General features: G+C 41.4%; 1 protein-coding gene across 4 annotated transcripts in view; it reads left to right on the forward strand.

Moving 5' to 3' along the window:
• Positions 1 to 21,781, forward strand: part of CDH20 (cadherin 20) — a 123,622-nt gene that overhangs the window by 84,653 nt on the left and 17,188 nt on the right. The window contains exons 2-7 of one of the 4 annotated variants that reach the window (XM_017809399.1): positions 532 to 899; positions 7,457 to 7,751; positions 9,438 to 9,557; positions 12,746 to 12,913; positions 14,748 to 14,935; positions 19,628 to 19,881. In XM_017809399.1, the coding sequence (XP_017664888.1) occupies positions 657 to 899; positions 7,457 to 7,751; positions 9,438 to 9,557; positions 12,746 to 12,913; positions 14,748 to 14,935; positions 19,628 to 19,881 (1,268 nt within the window). In that variant the 5' untranslated portion in view covers positions 532 to 656. Of the gene's footprint in view, positions 1 to 531; positions 900 to 7,456; positions 7,752 to 9,437; positions 9,558 to 12,745; positions 12,914 to 14,747; positions 14,936 to 17,296; positions 17,962 to 19,627; positions 19,882 to 21,781 lie in introns of those variants that run through there. The other 3 variants (XM_017809400.1, XM_017809401.1, XM_017809402.1) reach the window with 3 other exon arrangements.

Below are 21,781 nucleotides of genomic sequence, written 5' to 3' on the forward strand. Positions count from 1 at the left end.
GGCTGAAAGAATAATTAAAACTAGAAATAACTTGGAGCTGCTAGAAATTATATTCAAGGTTTGCCATATAGCAATAATATCTATACTTATATAGACTTGTGTGCATGGACGTGTATGTAATGACAATGTCATAGTTTCCAAACAGAAAGACAGTTGCCAAATCTTGTTCACTAGCTATCATAATTTGCCAGAGTGAACTGGTTTTAAATATTCTCTAAGGACTTCTGGTCATAAATATTTCCAAAAAGCATGCACTTAGCTCTTGACAATCAATATCACAAAACAACACTACATCTAAATTAGCAAAGCAGAGAACTCTTACTTATTGACTAACCCCTAATGTTTCTTCTGTCTAGTGCTCCAGGTCTGCAGCTTATATGGTAATAGTATTTCTGGTTTCAGGAAGTGTGCATCCTGATATTGCATTTTTATATAGAAGAATAAATACTCTGTAGCATATTTTCTTATTGAGGAAACTCTTTTGACTTGAGGAAAAAAGTATCCTCCTATGAATTTCCTTTAACTTTACAGGACACTGCCTTTCTGAGAACCAGTATCTCTCCTGGACATTTCAAAGGACTACACAGAGAACTTACTCTTTTCTCAAGAGACCTAAGATACTGCATTTGGACTTTTAAGTCAGTTCTAGTATACAGATGTGGACTTCAGGTAGAATGAGCAATGCAAAGAACTTGTTTGGACTTGGCATCTCCTTGTATTTTTGGGGACTAATGGACCTTACTACAACTGTGCTGTCAGGAAGTGCCAGGCCCCTCACTGAAGGGCGAGAAGACAACCTGTCAGACAAGCTGCATCAGCGTATGAAGAGGAGCTGGGTGTGGAACCAGTTCTTTGTTCTGGAGGAGTACACGGGAACTGACCCTCTCTACGTCGGGAAGGTAAGACCCGCACCGGGAGGATATCTGGCAGAGTATATGCATCTGTGTGTCTGTGGACTGTGGTGAGACACAGGATGTTTCCCTAAATGCCTCTACCTTCTTTCAGGCAGTGAATTTATCCACATTAATTTCACTTCTGCTCCCAAGAGCTTTTGCCTCATGTCACCTTCATTTGGGAAGAATTTCTGTTTCAAGGGGCTGTCAATATATTTGCCTGTTTCAAAGAGATCTGCTGCATCAATCATCATCTGTAATTTGAGGTAGTGTTGGAAAATCTGCAGCGATCTTTCCAGGGACTCTACAATGTCAAGGCAAAGCAAGGTTATATTGACATATATGGATTAGGAAAGAAAGGAAGAGTTTGTGATCATGCTTCTATCCATGATCAAGTCAGCTGGAAGCTGAAATTCACAATCAAATTAAATAGCCAGTTTCTCTTGAAAACTGACATTTCAATTTTTGCTTTCTGCAAATCTCTAGGGTCAAAGTATCTTCTGGCTTACCACATCGTGACTTCAGATTAATTCTGTGGACTACAGAGAAGTTGCTACAGATCTGGAAGAGTAGAGGGACAGCTCATTAAATCCAATCATGAAGGGTCCTATTTTTTGGTCCCTTATACCCCACAAATACACAATTTATACACAAATAAGTGTAAAATGTACTCCTGAGCTCATCCTATTTAGTTGGTAATATTTTACATTTACTTTTCTGCAGCTCCTTGGTTAATAAGCTGATGGCTGATGGAAGTCAGATCAGTGATATCTGCCATCATAATTTGCCTCACTACAACCATTCTTTTTCTTTATTTTCTGACTGTTTTTAAAGACCTTGAATTGTTTAAAGTATTGACTCTGTTATTCAAAGGTTTATGGTCAGCGTTAGGTTTGCTTCTATTCTACACCAAGGTGACAAATTTGACATTGGGGATGGGGAGAGTTACCGTGCTTAAGTGTTTGAACAATACAATTAAGTTTTTACACATCTAGAATATCAGATACTGCTATGCTGAGTGGATACTAAATATAGGTATATACGAAAAATAAAACCTAAGAAAGGATGTCAGAAAAAATCCTTCAGATTTCATCACTTATTTTTTACATGATATAAGGTCCTTTTTTTCCCAAGCTATCCATGCTCAAGGGGGGAAAAAATTACGTATCCAGAGGCCCAGCTTGGTCTCTTATTTATCATTCTTCAATCCCATAGAGCTAAGCTGTGCTCTAAAGTCATACCAGTATAAATCAAAATGAATCCATGGGCTTCAAAAGACCTCCTCCTGATTTATCCCTGTGTGATTGACAGTGAGATTTGCTCTCCTTCCTCCCACAGCAATGGCATTACTAGTGATTGCCACCAAATGAGACCTCATTAGTCTTCATTCATCTGTGCACCTAGCTTTTCAGCTCTTGATATCTCTATTGATTAAAGAAATTAATATTTGTTTTCATGCAATTTCCAGCTTTGGAACAAGGGCCAGGCTTATTATTTCACGTACTCGGTTAATCTAAAATGACTTCAGGCTTCCACTGTGAGCCAAATTTTAGCTAAAACAAATACTGGGAGAAACCGACTCATCTTTGTTTTACACTTGATGGTGTCATTAGGAGCACAAACACTTGGCGCAGTCGGCAACACTCTCGAGCTCGCCGCCACTCAGCTCTGCCGAAGGGAGGGAGGCAGAGACAGCTCTTCATGGTCTGTGCCCGCCACACAAAAGCCCAAGCTGTCGTCAGCGAGCTCTCTGCAGGGCTGCCCTCGCCACGGCTGTGTTAGTACAGGGGTGTGCAAGGGCCAATTAGCTCCCACGGTTAACAGGGCCAATTAGTCCCACGCACTGCTGAGCTGACATGGCTGGATCGCTCTGAAGGCCTCCTAACTCAGCACTGCTCCGTGCAGTCCCGGCTCCAGGGAACTCTGCTGCCAAAAGGGGCCTCAGGGGGTCACACGTTTCATCTTCTCCCATCCCCGAACTAGGCGCACAGCAGCCAGCCGAGCAGTGGGATGAATGCCGGGGGGACTGCTGTGAGGCAAAGGCTTCCCCTCGCCTCATACAGCCGGAGGCGCAGGCACTCAGAAGCAGCAGCAGCCTCCCACCGAAAAAAAAAAAAAAAAGTCGCCTGCCTGCGTTCGTGCTGCCTGTGTCTTAGGGATTCTTAGGAAGGAGTCAGCAGGGAATAGACTGTGGGCTGAATTAATTGTTCTGGCAGGCCAGAAATTTTTCAGCCCAAATCACCCCGGGCTGACTCAAAAATAGCTCCGTAAAAGCTTGCGTGGAGTGGGGCAGAGGTGCAACAGGGCTCCCAGTCTGCTGCTGGCTGCTCGCACCAGCCCTCCAAAGCAGCCCTAAGTCCCACACCAGGCCAGGCAGGGTCTCTTCTAACTGATACCATCCATGATACCCTGAAACATCCTGATAGCCAGGCCTTGCTTTTATCCATATGCTCTCTCCAAGCCCTTGACAGAAGGAGAAAGAATGCACAGCATAGATCCAGTTGTACAGCTGTTTCTGGCTGGCTATGCATGACTGGAGCAACCAAAAAAGCACCTTGACTTGAACCATAGGTCCAGGCTTGCCTAATATGATTTCCAAGGCTGCTATGACTCTATAAACTTTCCTATGTAACTGTAAGGCAAGGTGCAAAATATCTTCTAGACAGAGAAATGAAAAGAAACTTCCTGAGGTGAAGTTAGTACATTCTTTGCTTTCCTCCAGTGTTCATGATAGTGATTTAAAGCACTTCAGCTTCAGAGGGTTCCTGGTCCTGTCACAGATAAATGCAAGGCTTCAGTTTTCCTACAGGTAGCCATTATTGGCTAATAGGATGAACTAGGGAAACCAAAGCCCCTTCATTTGTGACAGCAGGTATTTTCCACATTCATCCATCAGTCTAAACTGTGTCAGTAATTGAACTGGGGACAGACTTCACCATTTTGCCATTTTAGAGGCTCCCCAACCCTGTTTCAAAGGAAAGAAGTATTTGAAACACTGTGGCTGAATGAGCAAGTAAAATGCATCCTTTCCACAGACTATCAGTGCAGATCAACCAAACTCACTCACACATTCTCTCAAAAATCCCCTGCAGGTCCTACCTCCCTGGAGGCAGAGAAGGGAGAGCAAATCACAGACCAATTAGCAGAGCTGTGCAAGATCTCCCATGAGCTGCTCACTGCAGCACCAATCTCTTCCACATGCCCTTTGCCAGGAAATATGTCATTCTGATGCTGATGTAGCCTCCTTAATTTTTTGTACTATTCTCATCAAAAGAAGCAACCCAGCTTGACAGTTAAAAATTTCTCAGGAGTTACCGGCTTTATTCCTCCAATACTCATTCCTTAACATGGAGGAAAAAGGAAAAATGAATTCCTCCTACTCTGTGTCAGCCACATAGCAGCACAAATTATTGCACCACCCATAAAACAGAGCCGACTTAAAACTAGATTACCTTTCCAACACAGTGACTTCTACATACACTCCAAACTACAGCATCCTGATATTAGGTTTGGTGTGAGCTTCAGTCCCTTCAGACACCAAATTCTTTCAGATTTATTGCAATCTGGCAGTATTATGTTTTATGCTCATTTTTTGATTGTCTAAATAGAGCAGGTTATAAAAGAAGCTGCAAAAGTGCTGCTAGCATTCCTTACTGACTAGCATTGGTTGAGGCCCAATGTTTTTAACAAATCACAGTAAGACAGAGATCCTCTTGTCCTCCCAAATTCTTAATAGTGTGCCATGTTCATTCCTTGTTTGGTCTCCTCACAACTGTATTCATTCCAAATACGGCTTTGGACAGAAAGTATAATTTAACCCATAAGTTTGATTCAGTAGCTTCTTCTAAGTCTTTTGAACATTCCTGAACACCTACTGCTATTTTAAAAAATGCTTCCTTCTTACTCTTTTTCTTCTTCTTTTTCTTCTTCTTCTTCTCTTCTTCTTTTTCTTTTCCTGTTCATTTTCCCTTCTCCTTTTTCCTTTTTCTTTTTCATTTTGTCCTTTTTAAATTTCTTTTTCATTTTTCTTTTCTGTTTCATTTTTCTTTGCCTTTGCCTTTTCTTTGACTTTGAATTTGAATTTGACTTCTTTCCTTTTCCTTTTTTCTTTTTCCTTATTTAATGAGGACTTGTTGATGTTCCAAAACACATTTTCTTCCATCAAGCCCAGCTCTAATTCCCCAATCAGGTCTAACATCTGTATCCATCTCAGCATCTGCATTCTTTCACTGGTGCACTGGTGCACTAAAACAAATGCCCAAAATGTAGCTTAGTGATTCTGAATCAATTTGAAAAGTTATAGTAATGTTCTCCTTCTGGAAGCATCCTGTTTACTACCTCCTACAGTAATAATGTCTGAGTTATGGGTGTTTAGGGTAAATAATGACAACCACTGTCTTTTTTTAAATTAATCACAAGATGGTGTTTCCTGAAGATATGCCAGTTTGCAGCCCTGAAGCCTGCATGTGAATTAATACATGTGGCATTCATCTAAATTTAACAATTCACCACTGCCAAATTTTTCTGGGCTTGTTCTTCCACCATTTAGCTAATGCATCACCTGAGAGCTGCCAGCATTCCTCCAAAGGATTGATGGCTCTCAGATGCAGTAGCCACTGCAGGGACCACTGCCTTAGCAAAGAATTGAAATATCAGTGACCTGACAGGGCCATCGTCACAACCTGCACCTTCCACGCTCGCAGCCACATCGCGGTGCTGCTGCCCTTAATGCTCGCTGTCCCAGCGGTCAGTAAGGGTTGATGGGCCACCTACATACAGACCTGTCTGCAGGGTGGGACAGGCTATAGAAAACCATGAGATCCCATCTCAGCTGAAATCAGTCTCCTAAAATCAGTAGTGGGTCCAAGTTGTGTAGGTCATGTGACCTACCTGAGAGGCAAGTAAGGAAGGCAACCATTAGACAATGAGCATCTTCTGACCACACCCTTCACTGGGGGAAAAGGTCTTGCATCTCTCCAGTCAGTAGGACCATGTGCCCTAAAGCAGCTGAGGAGCTGCTCCTCTGGCATTAGAAATGCCAGATAAGCCATTATGTCCACATCCCTATTAAACTTTTTCCTATGTGATAAGTTATTGTAACTTTTTTGTGTGTGTTTTAAACAGCTCAGAGATGTGATATCTTCTTTCTTTCTTGAGAGAATAGCCTGTAATCAAATGTACAAAGGTTGAACTTCTGCTTTTCAACATAAATTATTCATTTCTGTTTGGATTCTTTCTTCAAATCCTACCAATCCTGTGTTCATATATTCAGTATATTATTCTAGAATTTTTCTCTCCAGTACAAATATTTACCTATGTTTGGTCCAATCCTTCAAAATTACTTCCATATGTCCTTTGAGCTCACTAAAGCATTAAACACATACTTAATTCTGACCATATTTCTGAGATAATTTACTCATCTCTGCATTTAAAAATGTGCTTAACTGAATCCAGCCCATTTTGACCACTTTTTTTTTATTATGTATCCTTTATTCATCTCCCAAAATGATAATCACACTGGAAAACAGTATTCATATCTGAACCATTTTGATTATTACACCTCAAGTCTATTGCCTTCCTGTCTTTTGGGACAGGCATCTCCTGCCATTGGTCTTTATGCTTGGTTCCTCAAAAGCATGGAAGTATGAGCATACCATTGCAGATTTTCATGGTGTGAGTGAAATCAAGTGATTTGTTTGTCTTTTGATAGTCATTCTAGTATTTCATGGGAAACAGGTGCTTAAGAGAACATAGTCCCCAGAATGATTTGTTTCCCTGGTTTAGATTATTATTAGCACTGCATTTACTTTTGCTTTGTTCTGTTGCACTCATTGCTATCTGTGGCTGCTCAGAACTAATTGACAGTCATGCAATAAATCTGTTAGATAATTTTGTAGAAAATCTGGGATATGTCTCATCTCTGTAGCCTGCAATGGACACAATCAAATGTTTCTTGCTGCTTACCTTACCTACTGTTTCACAGTGATTCTTTCCTGAAGATGTAAGGATCCAGACTAATTTTACTGCTAAAATTTACATGAAAATAAAATTAAAATATTTCTGAATCATAACAGTTACTGAGTAGTTCTCCCATCTTGCTTTCCACTTGATCCCAAACAGATTTGCCTTATTTGCCCCTATATTATACTACCCCTATAATATCTGACTCGTCTTAAGCCATGTAAGCAAGCTCAGTCTGTGGCTTTGCTGACCTCACTCTATCCCAAGCCTACTCAGCGACCACTGCAACCAGGCAAAAGACAATTATTGTGTTGAATGAGATTCCAAACAGACACAGAGACTATTCCTGTTTGGGTGCCTCTGACTTTTCTTCTGGCACAGGTGTGGGTGCAGAAATAGGAAGACAGGAGAGGGGTTTTAATTGCAACTCTGTGATACAAACTTTACTGAGTATTTGCCTCTTTCAGCAAAGCATGTTCATTAAAACCAGCTTGTGAGTCCCAACAGTGAGACCAACATGCTCAGGATGATCATGTGCTTAGTGTTTCTCAGCAGCTGCTTACCCAGCTCATGGTCTAATTGAATCCTGTTCCTTTCTGCAGCTCCACTCTGACATGGACAGGGGAGATGGTTCGATCAAATACATCCTCTCAGGAGAGGGAGCTGGCATTGTGTTTACAATTGATGATACAACAGGGGATATTCATGCCATTCAGCGACTGGACCGGGAAGAAAGGTCACAGTACACCCTCAGAGCACAGGCTCTGGACAGGCGAACAGGAAGGCCAATGGAACCGGAGTCAGAGTTTATCATCAAAATACAAGACATCAATGACAATGAACCCAAGTTCCTGGATGGACCTTATGTAGCCTCTGTTCCAGAAATGTCACCTGTGGGTAAGACAGACTTTGTGGAGTCTCTTTCCCTTATAAGCAAATTGGAGATGGTCACCAAAACACAAATTCCCTGACTCCTAGAACTCAGCTTTTGCTTGTGCAGGAGCTGTAGGACAGAAGAGCTTACCCTGGGTTGCCTGACTGCTGTAGAAGAGGGAGAGCAGGCTTTACAACAGCACCAGCTGGGGCCCTCCCAAAGAAAACATGCCAAAGGAAGCCCAAGAGCTGAAAAAAGATCAAACGTGCTATGCTCAGATAACTCACAGTAAAATAATACCCCTTCTCCCCTGCCATCAGATGGCAGCAATAGAAATGACCAGTAGACAGCCATTACCATCCAGAAAATGACATCATTTTAGCAAGCTGTTCTAGTTCATACTGAGAGCTCAAATACTGTCCAGGAGCCCTTGAAAACATGGGGATATGAAAACAATCCTTACCTCCTTCTAATCCATGTAAGCTTGCACTAAACAAAGTTCACTGAATCCTGAGATTCTAGTACTATTTGCCCTCCACTTTTAGAGAATGAGGTCATGTTGAAGACAGTCCTGTTATTACAAGGCAAACAGCAGCCTTCCTACCTACACAAATTAGGAGAAACCATTTCCATATAAGAAATCAAATAATCACACAAAACACTGTTTTTCTGGATTTTTTTCTTTGTCTTGAGTTGCTTTTTGGCTTTTGGTTATTGCTTTTTGGCTCTGTGACATCACTGCAGAGATAATAACATATAAATCTCATGTCTTGAAGTTACAGATATGCTTCAACTTCTCATTCTTCAATATTATGTTGACATAAAGGTAGAGAGAAGCATCAAATACAATAACTACAGTCAGAAATAATGTTTCTTAATGGTAATGGCTAGCTTGAATTCAGGTTTATTTTCTAGTCCTTATCTAGTAATACTTGATTTGTTTCTAACACAAAACATTATGTAGAAGGCTAGATACATTCATGAAGGCATTGTCTGACATTTTAAGGAGTCAAAACTCACATATATTTCAGTCGTGCTTCACCTTCTCCTTGTTCGTGATAAATTACATCACCTGCAAGCCATTACTAGCTTCAGAGGAAGCAGACCTTGAAAACCAATTGAAGAAAGAAAAATACATGCCTCTGTGTGGGTTCCAAAAAGCACTTCAGCAGTGTATAATCTCTGGGTCATGCAATGTAAACCGCAATCCCACAGCAAGATTATCTGAGAGATACCTCCCTTCATGCTCACTATTTGCATACAATTTCCATCTCTTAGTCGATATACAGCATCTAGGGGCCTGTGACAACAGTTCGTGATTTATGTCAGCATAGATATGAAACTTATTTGAGCTGCCTTTAAATAACATTTAAAATCAAGAAAAGGGGAAAAGAAGCAAGCAGTATATAACTACCATCTCTCTGCAAACCATAACAAAGTACTGTTAGATCAGCAATTCTGTAACTGTGGTCCATAGAGTACTTGCTCTTTTATATCTTCTTATAGACACATGATAAATTAATGCCAATTAATTTCTTTAGTGCTAATGAGGTACAAGTATGAGCAATAAGTACAAGGACTATGAGCATCAAATGAAGAAATTCAGTGTGGTATAGCTCCTGTTGGGCATTTCAATTTACTTTGACCTGTGTACTTTTCACGCCAGCTCTTTTTCCCACAAGGTCTTATCTTGATGGTTTTTTTGTCAGGCACCTCTGTTATCCAGGTGACAGCGACAGATGCTGATGACCCAACCTATGGGAACAGCGCAAGAGTAGTATACAGTATTCTCCAAGGACAGCCGTATTTCTCTGTGGACTCTCGGACAGGTATGTTATTCCATCAGGGAATGAGTCAGTGTGAAAACCAAAAGAAAAAGTTGCAAGCAGAAAGCAAGGGCAGCGCATCATGACTGTGGACAGAGAAATAAATTTCTATGGCTTAGAGCCAAGATAGAGCAGCACTGTGTGAGGGCTAAAGTAAGGCTATGGTAGTGAGTTCCTGAAGAAGAATGTGCTTTTTGCAGTGATATATTCCTCTGAATGACCATATTCTGCAGCTGGGGATCTGAGTGTGTTTGGTACTGTAAATACTCTTGCTACCCTCTATCATTGCAAAATGTCTTCAACAGATCTAGTTGATAACAAGGCTTAGTGGAAAAAAAAATCTATGAGCTAACCAGGACTGGAAAGTGCAAGCTAAAGGATGATGTTCTTAAGAGTAGTTTTACTTAAGGGTGTTCTTGTTAATAACCTTAAATTTATCTGTAGGACAATCTCTTTGTTTTGCTTGCTTTCTCTCTCTCTTTTCCGTATATGTCCAAGGTTTATATTCAAAAGAGGAATCTGACAGATTTTGACAGTTTCTAAAGGGCATCTGTAGTGCTAAGGTCAGAAACTCATGAGACAATAGTCACTGCTGAGCCCTAGGGAACAACATAGAAAAACACTGCATAATCTACTTCTGAAAGTTAGCAGTTTACAGAGTAGATGCTCTAGCCAAAGACAAACTTGTATGTGATATGTTATTTCCTTAGCTTTATTTATATTTACATATATTTAAATATACCAGTAATGTTGCTTTTTTAAGCAGGTTATCAACCACAGAGTGCAACTTAGACAGAAGATAGGCCCTTAAATACATTATTGGTATTTAAGCCAGAAAATGTCTCTTTCCCCACTTACTAGTTTCCAGTCACTTAGACCTGCATCTCTGGACAGGATCAGAGATGGCTGAGCCTTTAGCTGCCTCAGTGGGCAACAGGAATCCCATTTAGGCTAATCACTGTTATGAGCCAGAAATCATTTCCCCATCACAAGCACAGGGCTCTAATCGGCCTGGCCTGTGCAAAACCACCTGAGGAATTTAGTAACCCACAAAATACAATTGCAGCTCTGACATTCTTCTAAAACACAGCTACAGCATAAACCATCAACAGCTCCTTTACATTGATAGATAGTAATTAAAACACCCAGTAGTGGACAATTCATTTCAGTATACTCCTCTTCTAGAAGCATTTGGGGTCCTTACCCCAAATGTTTACCTCCTAACACAATTTCTTGGTTCCAGAAGTATGCTCCTGTTGGTATTCTGGCCTCACAGGTGCTGAACAAATGTCTATGTGAAAGCACAGCTTCAAAGGAAGGCTGAGAGCCTCCTCCTACCTTTTTCCAGAATACTTTTACAGCCTGACCACAAACATATTCCCTTAGAAGATAAAGTAGATTTAAATCCCTTCGAGCAGATAAGCAAAGGCCCCTGAGTCTCCCACTTCCCAAGAAATCATCTGGTTGTTATAGAAAAGAAAGGACAACACTTATGCTCTTTACTACTTGTTTTAGGAGCACAAACCTCACTCAGTTTAGTGAAAGAAATGGTGCCAGCACATTTATTTTGGAAGATCCAAGGGCCTGAAACTTTCCTATAGCCTTTCCCAAAGCCCTAAGGAATGTTTTAATGTTCCCCATCATTCTTAGCATTTCTTTGCTGACTGGTTGTGTGCAGCAGCATCAGATGTTCCCTGCACTGCAGTGCTGCTCCTCTGGGTCCCTGATCTGGCTTGAGTCCTGGTGTCCTGGTCTGGCCCTTCTCTAGGGACCAGAGGCCCCAAAGACAGGCATGGCAGAGCCTGAGTTTGAGGCCCTGATGCCTTTTTTTAGGTCAAGCCTGTTCTGTATTAATGACAAGGCAAGAGTGGAAATTCCCTGCAAAGTGTTCATATATGGAGAAAATACTTCCCAAAATGCTAAGCATTTTCATATCCTATTTATATCCATGGGATTTGAGGAGCTACAGCACTTCACAGGAATCAATGAGCTTTGCAGGATGGGACTCTGAAGGACTCCATGCAGCAAGATTAAAATAGCGCACTGCAAGTTGTTCAGTACTGGTCACTATTTCTTCCCTTCTGCACACAGTGATAATTGCCAACGCAATATCTTTTTACTGCTTTTTTATTAAACCCATACGTTGTCTTTCTGCTAAAAATAAAGACTAAATGCAGATCACTCAAGTTAATAGTGTCCTGATGTGCAAGTTCTGCGTGTTGAGCCGTGTGACTGGCATGGTGCCTGTGGTGGCCACATATTTTCCCCCACCCAGGAGGGCATCCCAAATGTAGCAAGCAAGGGCCTTTGGTGCCCTGGGGAGTGTCCCCTGGCAGCTCATTCCCGGGCTGCACCAGCGGCCACTGCATCTCCCCTTCTTGGGGACTGTGGGGCAGTCACGCCGGAGGTGCTGGAGGCGTGAGGAATGGGTGGAGCTGGGAGGACTGGAGGGCGGTCAGCGCTGAGATGAGCAGCTATACGGGGAGCGGCAGGAGCTCCCGGGAGCGCGGCAGTCCCGCGGCACTGGCAGCGCTGCCCGGGCCGGCTCCTCGCAGCCTTCATAAGAGAAGTGTTGCTGCCACCTCATGTCCTCTTGCAGTAGTGTTACCCCGAAGGAAAGGGACGCTCTGCGGTGTGGCAGGAGCAGGGTGACCCCTTCGGAGCGGGCACAGCCGGCCCGGGACAGCGCCGTCTCCCCACGTTCTGCTCTCGTAGCCCCAGCCTGGGTCCCGACAGACACAAGCAAAGCCGGCGGGCTCATGTCAGGTGGCCTCCAGGACCGCGTGTCCAGGGACACTCTGGAAAACTCGTCTTGATGTGTCTTTGAACTGAGCGTATCACTTCCTGCTTTTATGGGGAGATAGTGAGCCCGAACAGGGCCTTAATTTGACGTAGCACAGTATTACCAAAAAGCTTTTCCTGGGAAGGCAACATTTAAATTTTGAACAGACAGCCTGCCCCAGAGCTGATGCGTTTTAACTGGGCTTCTTTAAAATTCACACCTTCTGTTAACCTAGATTCCACTTGGGTGAGTTTTACTCTGCCAGAAAAGCTGGAACTGAATGCAGAGCCTGGTCTCATTCTTGACACAGGGACTGCAATGCAGGAGCAAGAGCCCTCCACATTCTTTGTGTACTCTTTAACTGCCATTTTCTTTTGTTTCCCAAACCCCTTTCTACCTCAAATCTCAGGCTTAATTAGAACAGCTCTAATGAACATGGACCGAGAAGCAAAAGAATATTATGAAGTGATTATCCAGGCCAAGGATATGGGTGGACAGCTGGGAGGATTAGCTGGAACAACCACAGTCAACATCACCCTCTCTGATGTCAATGATAATCCACCCAGATTTCCACAGAGTGAGTATCCACTGTGCCAGGACGGGCAAAAACCGGTAGATGACTCATATGTCTGCTGTTTGCTCTCATGCCAGCCATTTTCAAACTCAGGATAGTGACAATTAGAGATGGGTGGAATTTCAGATCAATACAAAACTCTCCTTCAGAAAAATGTCAAAGTGAATCATTCACCACCTTGTCTTTCAGAAAAGGTTTCTGACCTCCAAGATTATCAAAGACAACACTTTTTTTTAAAGGGTGGGGAATTGGTTTACAGAAAAAGGCAGGAAGGAGGACTTTTGTGTTCAGACTGATAATGGCCATTGCCTTTGGCTGCTAATTGCTGCCCTGATTGTCTTGTCATCCTATCTCCAGAAGGATGTCTGTCAAATCAGGGACATATGGCAGTGCTGAAAGTTGAAAGATAATTCATTCAACACTCCAGCCAGGCCACAGCAGGGGAGCATCTTGTAGCTGTGCTGCCAGTGTGGAGTGGGTTGTCATACAGGCTGCTCTTCAGGAAAGGTTCATCTAAAACTTGCAGTATACAATTAAACCTTAAGATATGTAACAACCACAGTTAATGGAATGCAAAAATAGGCAACTCCCCTCTTATCAGAAACACTACTTTGTATTTACAAAAGTGAATTTCAAAACAAGATTTGCAATATTTTGCTCTTTGTTTTTAAGATTTTATCACATTTATTTACATAATTCTATATTACTGTTAAAAATTTGAAAGAAACTTTTCAGTTTTGATTGAACTAAATCTTTCAAGGGATATAATTTGTGGTTTTTTGAAGTTGATTCTTTTAGTGGTGTTAATCAATCTCAAGCCTTTTGGTTTTGCCATTTTTTTCATCTTGCTGAGAAATGAAAACTCCTGCAGTTATTTTTTTGTTTTTATTCTCCTTCTCCATCTGTTTCTGTATGTTGCACTGATAAATCAAAGGATTCCACTAAGATCAGCAAGAAGTCTCAACTTCCACATTTTTTCTTCTGTCAGAGCAACTTGTTGAGTAAACCATTGTCAACTGTGTTTTGAAAGTGGCATGAATTGTAGCTGATATCAAACTCTTGATTAAGACAAATGAGAAGAGATCCAACCCCATTCTTTGTGTTAATCTGCCTTGTAAAGCTCAATAGTTGGGGGAGTCAATAGAGAGAGTACATCAAGGCAGGTTTGAAAATAAAGTCTGATGGCAGAAGAGTATTTTAGATACAACTTTTTTTTCAAAATACACTTTTAAAATAGCAAATCATTCTTTCCCCAGGCTTGCTGCTAAGCAAATTAGCAAGGCAGCAAATGCGCTCAAGACAGTATTCATAGGGAGAGGCAATATATTTTAATAGAGTAACTGGTAAATTTGGAAGACACAGGCAAGCTCCTGAGCTTTGTTCAATCTCAAAAGAAGTTTGTAGGGACTTCAGAAAGGATTTATGCTGCTCAAAACTTGTGTTTATTCCTGCTGTACAAGCTGATCTAATAAAAGATACCTGTCCTATTAAATTGGTTTCATATCCTGCTTTATATAATGGCTGCAACAGCACTGGTGTTAATTGCCCTATTTTTCTAGTTGAAGTTCCTATTTTCATGTGTTTTGCAGTTTTGAAAAGAACCCATTGAACAAACCTGTTGATATAACAAACACATAAATAAAACTTTCCCGGGAAATTCAGCTTTTGAAAGGCAATCACACTGCTGTTGCAGCTTTGGGTAAGGTACTAGAGACTCCCTGCAGGCCATGCAGTGTTGTGGGCTGCCCTGATCCAATCTTTGCATTGCTGTGCAGGTTTTGGTTCCCTCTCACAGCCTGTTTTTTTCTCCTCTCTCCCTCTCTGCTGCTTGTGCCAGAGCATTATCAGATGAGTGTGCTGGAGTCCGCTCCTGTCAGCTCCACTGTGGGCCGTGTGGTTGCTAAAGACCTGGATGAAGGCATAAATGCAGAGATGAAATACAGCCTTGTGGATGGAGATGGCCTGGATGTCTTCGACATTAACACTGATCCTAATTACCAAGTTGGCATCATAACTGTAAGAAAGGTAGAAAAGTTTCCTTTTTATAGTAATTCATATGGCTAACAGTCCTGCTTACATTTTATGCATGGAATATTCCCTTATGCCTTCAGGAACTTGGTTCCCATTACATGACAGTAACCCCTTTCCTGCTATAAACCATAATTTCTTTAACATTTATTGCTAAAATATGAAAGCAGACTGCGTTCCTAGGAGCCACTTTTATAAAGTGGGGACAGCACATTAGCATAAACATGTCTTTTCCCTCTAAAGGAATGTTCTGATTCACTATTTATCTATTTAAATATTCTCTGTATCTTAATTATCCTACAATGCAAGAAATTAGATCAATATTTGCATTTGAACTGTATGTATTTTTCACTCTGGTGTTCCACAAACAATAATAAAGCATGCCTTAGAATTATTTATAAACCAATAAAACCCAGGCAGTGTTGTTTTTTTTAATTGCTGCTTGAAGATCCATAAATGCTAATTAGGCTAGAAGAAGCCGACGCTAAAATGGCAGCTGTGAAACTGCTAGTACTCTGTACTGCAGGCTATGCAGAAAGGCATAGAGTATTTTTGCTTAGGCTCCCTGCTATAGGATATTTATTCTACAATCTTACATAAATGTTAGAAGTTCAACTCTGTTTCTAGGTTATGAAATTGTAACCATATTTCTGCCTAAGCATATCTAGTGTACTAATAAGGAAGTATAGTTTCCATTTAAATAGCCTGGGATTAAATTGGGCACTAAAATGCAACAATACATGGGAGAGATTTGACCTTGCAAGCCTCTATGCCCTAGAGCAAAGCATTTAAGCTTGTATTTATGGTCACCTTTCCCCAACTCTTGTTTATGCATAGTAGTCCCTAAAGTTAAGCATGTTTTCTGGAATGAAAGAAATGTTGAATGCAAACTCTAGTGTAATCTTTCACTCATTTACTGATTAAAACAAATAATTTCTTTGGAGTAAATATGTCAATAGGCTTGACTTTTGTTATTATGAATAGAGTTTTGCTAGATGACATCAGGTACATACTGCTCAATCCACCTACTGTACATAAATGTTTGTAACATTCAATATATGCCTGTAGCTTTATGTAATGTTGTGATTATCAATAGCCAAATATTGGGAAAGTCATCCTTTGAATCCACTCAAGAAAGAAAAAAAATTAATTCAACTGGTGTGGACAGAAAAGGATGTCAAAATGGGGGGAGAGAGAGAGAATTTCTAAACCCAGAATGAACTCTTATTTAAAAGAAAACAAAAGTTTCTGTTTAATTTTTCTTGACAAATTTCCCAAATGAAATAACTAAGACTTCTATCATGAGTGTCAGAAAGCCAGAATTTACAGTTACTGATAAGACCACTGCTTGTGGTCTTGAGGCTACTTTGCTTAGCCCACTAATCCCACAAAATGTTGAGCACCTCCTGAAGAGCTACAGCTTGTTCCAAGCTCCCTACCTGTAAGACTGATGCTCACCCTATCTCCCTCATCTCCCTGCATTCCCTTTCGCATTGCCCATGGAAGGCAGAGTGGTGCGTTACCCAGCCAGTACCCAGGCACTCAGGATAGCCCTTCCCTGCCCTCCTCCCCTGATGCTACCTGATCAATCAGTTTCTCACAGCGGGTCTTGTTAAATCCCTCCTGCATGGTGAAACTCTCAGTGCCTGTCTCAGCACTGGGGGAAGGAGGGCAAGGATAAGGAGTGGTTTCCATGGGTTGCCTCTCCTCTTGGGTGTGTTTTGCAGCATGCTCAGTTCACAGAAGGTAATCTCCTTGCCTTCCCCATGAGACAAATATTGGAAAGAGGTTTAAATGCACCTGTGGGAGACAAATCTGATGAGAAGGCCAGTGGTACTGAGGCACTGGCACAGGAGAAAAACAGGAGGGAAAGCCATCTTTCACAATGAAGGAGTCCAAGGCCAACAAGAGCATCAAAAATGTGATAGTCTAGCACACTTGTTTGATTTTTCTCATTTTTCTAACTTGATTATTCTAGGTGATTATGTGTTTTCATAATGTAGTCAAATTTTATAGCTATTAAGTGTGGCTGTGATTTAACTGCCCTTTTTATAACTTACCTTTTTAGTGTACATGCAATGTTTCTCATGCAGTTTTCTTCCCATGGGAATCCTTTAAATATTATGATCTCTTTCTTAGTATATGTTTAGGCACCTTTGCATTGGACATTCCTTTCCAGATGGACAGTAAGTTTTACTCGGTCCTCTGAATCTATCTTACTGCTATTTTTACAGCACATAAATATACAACTGGTAGACCATAATGGCTCTGCAGTAATGAGTATTATGTTTGCGGATCTCAACAAATCCTTGCTGACAAGCGCTATGCCTACAGTAGTCACTGATGTACCAGGTGGAACTGAGGGCAGCAGGAGCAAGTTTCAGATCATCTGTTTGCACCTGCTACCACAGATTGCACAGTTCATACTGTACCACTCACTGTACAGCATCTCCAGCAAGACTGGACTGTCGTGTCCCCAGAACAAAAAACCAGCTTCCATTCCAGTCTTCATTCCTCACTCACACGTACTAAATGTTGAATGATTTTCAGTTTTATAATTTCAAGAACCTCAGGCATTTGTGATGGGAACAGTTCCAGGTGTGGAAAAAAACATACAGCAATCAACAGGATTTTATTATATGGACCTTACAGTTATTATATGGACTTTACTGTTATTATGTGGTTTCATTGTATTCATACTACACAGTGCACAGCCTGGACATGCCCAGGCTTGCCATGAGTTTGTCTGCTCCCTGCTTCCCCCACTCCTCCCCCTTTTGCCAGTGTCCCTATCCTGGTTTGTCGCCCCGCTTGTCTGTCTCATGCTCCGCCCTATGTTCTGGCCCTTTCCTCTCCCGAGCTGATAAAAGACTGCGTGCACACGTGAACAAAGGATTCTACTTGCACCCTCCCTTGTGTCCCGGAGCCGTGCTGTGCCACGGTCCCATCCCCCCTTCGGACCGCGGCAGGCATTCCTATGCAGAACATTAGTACTGGTACTCATTTTGAAAGCATGAGCTTCTGTATGTCCCTGCAATGTTTCTACAACTCAAGAAGGAAGTTGTTGTGGCAGTAGACAAGTACTGAGGACATGACTGAATTCAGGGGGTGTTCAAGTTTAGGTAGAATATTAGAAAAAGATTCTTGACCCAGAGGGTGGTTGGGCACTGGAACAGTCTCCCCAGGAAGTGGTTGTAGCACCAAGCCTGGCAGAGTTCAAGAAGCATTTGGATGATACTCTTGGGCACATGGTGTGTGCAGGGCTAAGGATTGGACTTGATCCTTGCTAATTCCTTCCAACTCAGCATATTCTGTGGTTCTGTGATTCTGTAATCAAAACTCCCCAGATTATACAAGTAAAGTGTTGTGAACATTTAACCACAGTGCAATTGCTTGTAACTTCTGACTGCAACTCGGGAAGTGTGACTGTGTCCTCTATGAGCTGTACTTCATCTGGTGAAAAATTTTTTATATTTTGGACTGATCCATCCATAACGTCATTCTGGTTTGTCAAATTCTTTTAATTATTGTTACCAAGACTGGTAAATTGCACATTAAATGTGGAATTCCCTATTTAGTTCTAAGCAGGTTTTTGGAGACACCTTATTCAGGTATCTGTGGAAAGAGGAGGGGACAGAGATGAAAAGTGTATTTTTTGAGCAGTTCAGTGTCAGCATTAATTAACTATATCCATGTGCAGCAAATACGTAGTTTTGTCTAGATAGGAAATCTAATTCATGAAACTACTAACAGAGGAAGCTGGCCCCCTTTATCCATTAGAAAGGGGAAGGAGAAAGAGAAAAGGAAAGGGAAAGGAACTCCTTGTTTCAAATAATACTTGAGTATATCATATTTTATACAAAGTGGAAGAGCTCCTTCAGGAAGACGACAGGGATGCCTTATAATGCTTTGAAATTAAATTGTTCTCTAGACCGGGAGGGCATTCAAATCCTAGCACTCATCATACCTGGACTGTGAACCTGTGTTTAGGATACCTACTGAAAGGAGGTGAAAAACCTAACTTCCAGGAGGGATGAATTACTGACAAAAACTGGAACAGGATCTTGCAAGAGCAGCTGTTCCCTGCTCCCACTGGAGCTCTTTATCACTTGGCAGACAAGGCTCTTTGGAGACAAGACTGCAGTCTCTTCAGGGAAAAAAAGAGTATGCTAATTGGGACCTCCACCTTATTTGTGGAAGTGTTGTTCCTGACACTGGAGCCATTTTTGAGGAACAGACTCTTCATATCTTTACCTGGTTTTCAGGAACTCCTATACTGTCTGTTTCTGCCTATATTTTCATCAGAGTGGCATGAAACAGGCTATGTATATCACAGTGCAGTGGTGGTGTTGCTGCTTTTATTTTCATTTTAGCAAGAAGAATGAAATAATATGTATTTTTAAGTGACCTGCAAGTATTTCTCCCATTTTTTTTCAGTTCAGCTGTCAAATTAAATTAAAGAAGTATACAGTGTCATTTCTATTACTACGCTTTCCATTCAACACTTTGTGTCCATCTGCAAATATTTATCTTTGTTGCCCTCATGACTGAAAATCATAGAAGATATTTATTTTTTAAAAGCAGCATAAGTTTATATTACAAGTCATATTTTACTTCTGAAAATTAAAACTATATGGTCTAAATCATATGGCTCAGTGTGCCTAATGCTAGATATATTTTTCTCCTCAGCCTTTAAGTTTTGAAAGCAAGAAAAGCTACACCTTGAAAGTAGAGGGTGCCAACCCCCACCTGGAAATGAGGTTCCTGAACCTGGGTCCCTTCCGTGACACCACCACCGTCCACATCAGTGTGGAGGATGTGGATGAACCTCCTGTGTTTGAGCCCAGCATGTACTTTGTGGAAGTGCCTGAGGATGTGGATATTGGAACCACCATACAGATCATTTCTGCCAAGGATCCAGATGTGACCAACAACTCCATCAGGTCTGTCCTCTCTTTATGTGTTCCCCTATGAGTATTGCCTGGTATGTCTGGTTGGTGAGGCAGTGATGGGGCTGAAACAGCACAGGAGGGACTCTCCCCTTTTAGCCAGTAGCATTTGTCAGTCGATTTAGTCAAACCAGATCTCACACTGAGGGGACTATCAAAGCATTGAAGGAGCTCACCCTTTTCTGTGGTATGGAGAATGTCAGCATCTAGCCTAGCAATGAGCTGGTCAAGCATGTCCTGATAGCATACATTAAAAGCAAACCCCAGACTCTCATGCATTTGCTGGCACAAAACCTAACAGCATCACTGAGAACTTGCTACCATACCAATGGGAAGGTAATCAACTTACTTGTCCTTTCTTCCCCTTCTGTTTCAAAGCTTGCCTTCATCAACAGCTCAAATACGCAGCTACTTTTGGAGTAGATGGAATGCATGCTAATAAATATTCACGAACTACTAAATTATCTAGTGTCTGGTGAAAGCTGCAGAGCTAGATATTCCCCTAAGAAAGGTAAAGGTGTATTTACAGCCACAGGAGCTTCAACTTGCAACTCAGCAAGTAACCAAAGGAGCAGATTTGTGTGATCACAGCACTCTTTTCCACAGTGGCTGCCAGCCACTGCCAGCCCCATTTATCAGAGCAGATTGTTCTTTGAGACCAGCCCACATACTAGTTTTCATTACCTGCAGAAGCTCCTAGTGACTGCACATTGATTATCCCAGCAGGTTGGCTGCTTCTCTTATCTGAGAGAAGTTTGGGGTGTTGACCTGCTGTTTGCCTAACCTTGCATCAGTCCAGCTTCTGAGACGTCTGTGTTCAGGAACCGTCCTGGGAAATACAGGAGGAAGTTCAAATATTGAATATTAGAAGTTTTTTAAGAAAGTGAAATCTAAATGAGCAATTCTGTGAGCTAGGAGATCTGAGAAGAAACAAAGCCTATTTTTCTTAATGATATTGTTTTCTATGTTGCTGTTCTAATTATTTTTTTCAAACCTGCCACCTTAATATACCTATTCTTTCTGCCTATATTATAAGGTTATCATACTTCTCATGACATTGTCTCAAATTCCTCAGTAAAACTATTATACTGTCTGCATCACAATTTCATTACCCTAAACTTTTTTCCACTCACATCCTATTGTGCTGATTACTCTCTAGCATTATCCAAACACTGTAATGCAAACAACTTTGTGCTAATCTACCAAAAAGTAGTGTAAGCATAATTCGGAGGACTATCAGAGGATAGAATTGTTCATTGTTATTTTTAATGAGGTTTTTCTTAGTTTTCTTCAGAGCTTTCCAGTGACTCGATGAAACTCAAAACAACACTCTGCAAAGCACAGAATGCATCACCTAAGATACATTAAAAAAAATAAGTTGTAAATATGCACAGACACTTTTGTAAGTCTGTTCCTTGACAACTTTCTTCCCCTTTTCTCCCCATCTTCCTCCCATTCCATTTCCCTTTCTTTCCTCATTCCTTCCCTCCTTTTTTCCCCCACATCTTTTTCTTACAAAATGTAAACGATTGAGGTAAAGGAAACAGGGAAAAAAGAATACCATTTCTAATGCTATCTAAAATGCAGATATAAAGAATTAGTTCTCCTTGCCTCTCCTGTGGTCTCCTCCATCCATGCCAACTCTGTGCAGTATCAGTCTGACAACGTGTGGTGGGTTGACCTTGTCTGGATGCCAAGTGCCCACCCAGCCGCTCTATCACTCCCCTTCCCAGCTGGACAGGGGAAAGAGTAAGATGGAAAACAACTCATGGATTGGGATAAGGCAGTTTATTAAAGCAGAAGCAAAGCAAAAGCTTGTGCGTGCAAAAGCAAAGCAAAAGATAGCAGTGTTTATTTTCTACTTCCCATGAGCAGCGGTGGTCAGCCACTCCCA

Source organism: Lepidothrix coronata, unplaced genomic scaffold, assembly GCF_001604755.1.
Source record: "Lepidothrix coronata isolate B3197 unplaced genomic scaffold, Lepidothrix_coronata-1.0 Scaffold26, whole genome shotgun sequence".
Classification (NCBI taxonomy): Eukaryota; Metazoa; Chordata; class Aves; order Passeriformes; family Pipridae; genus Lepidothrix; species Lepidothrix coronata.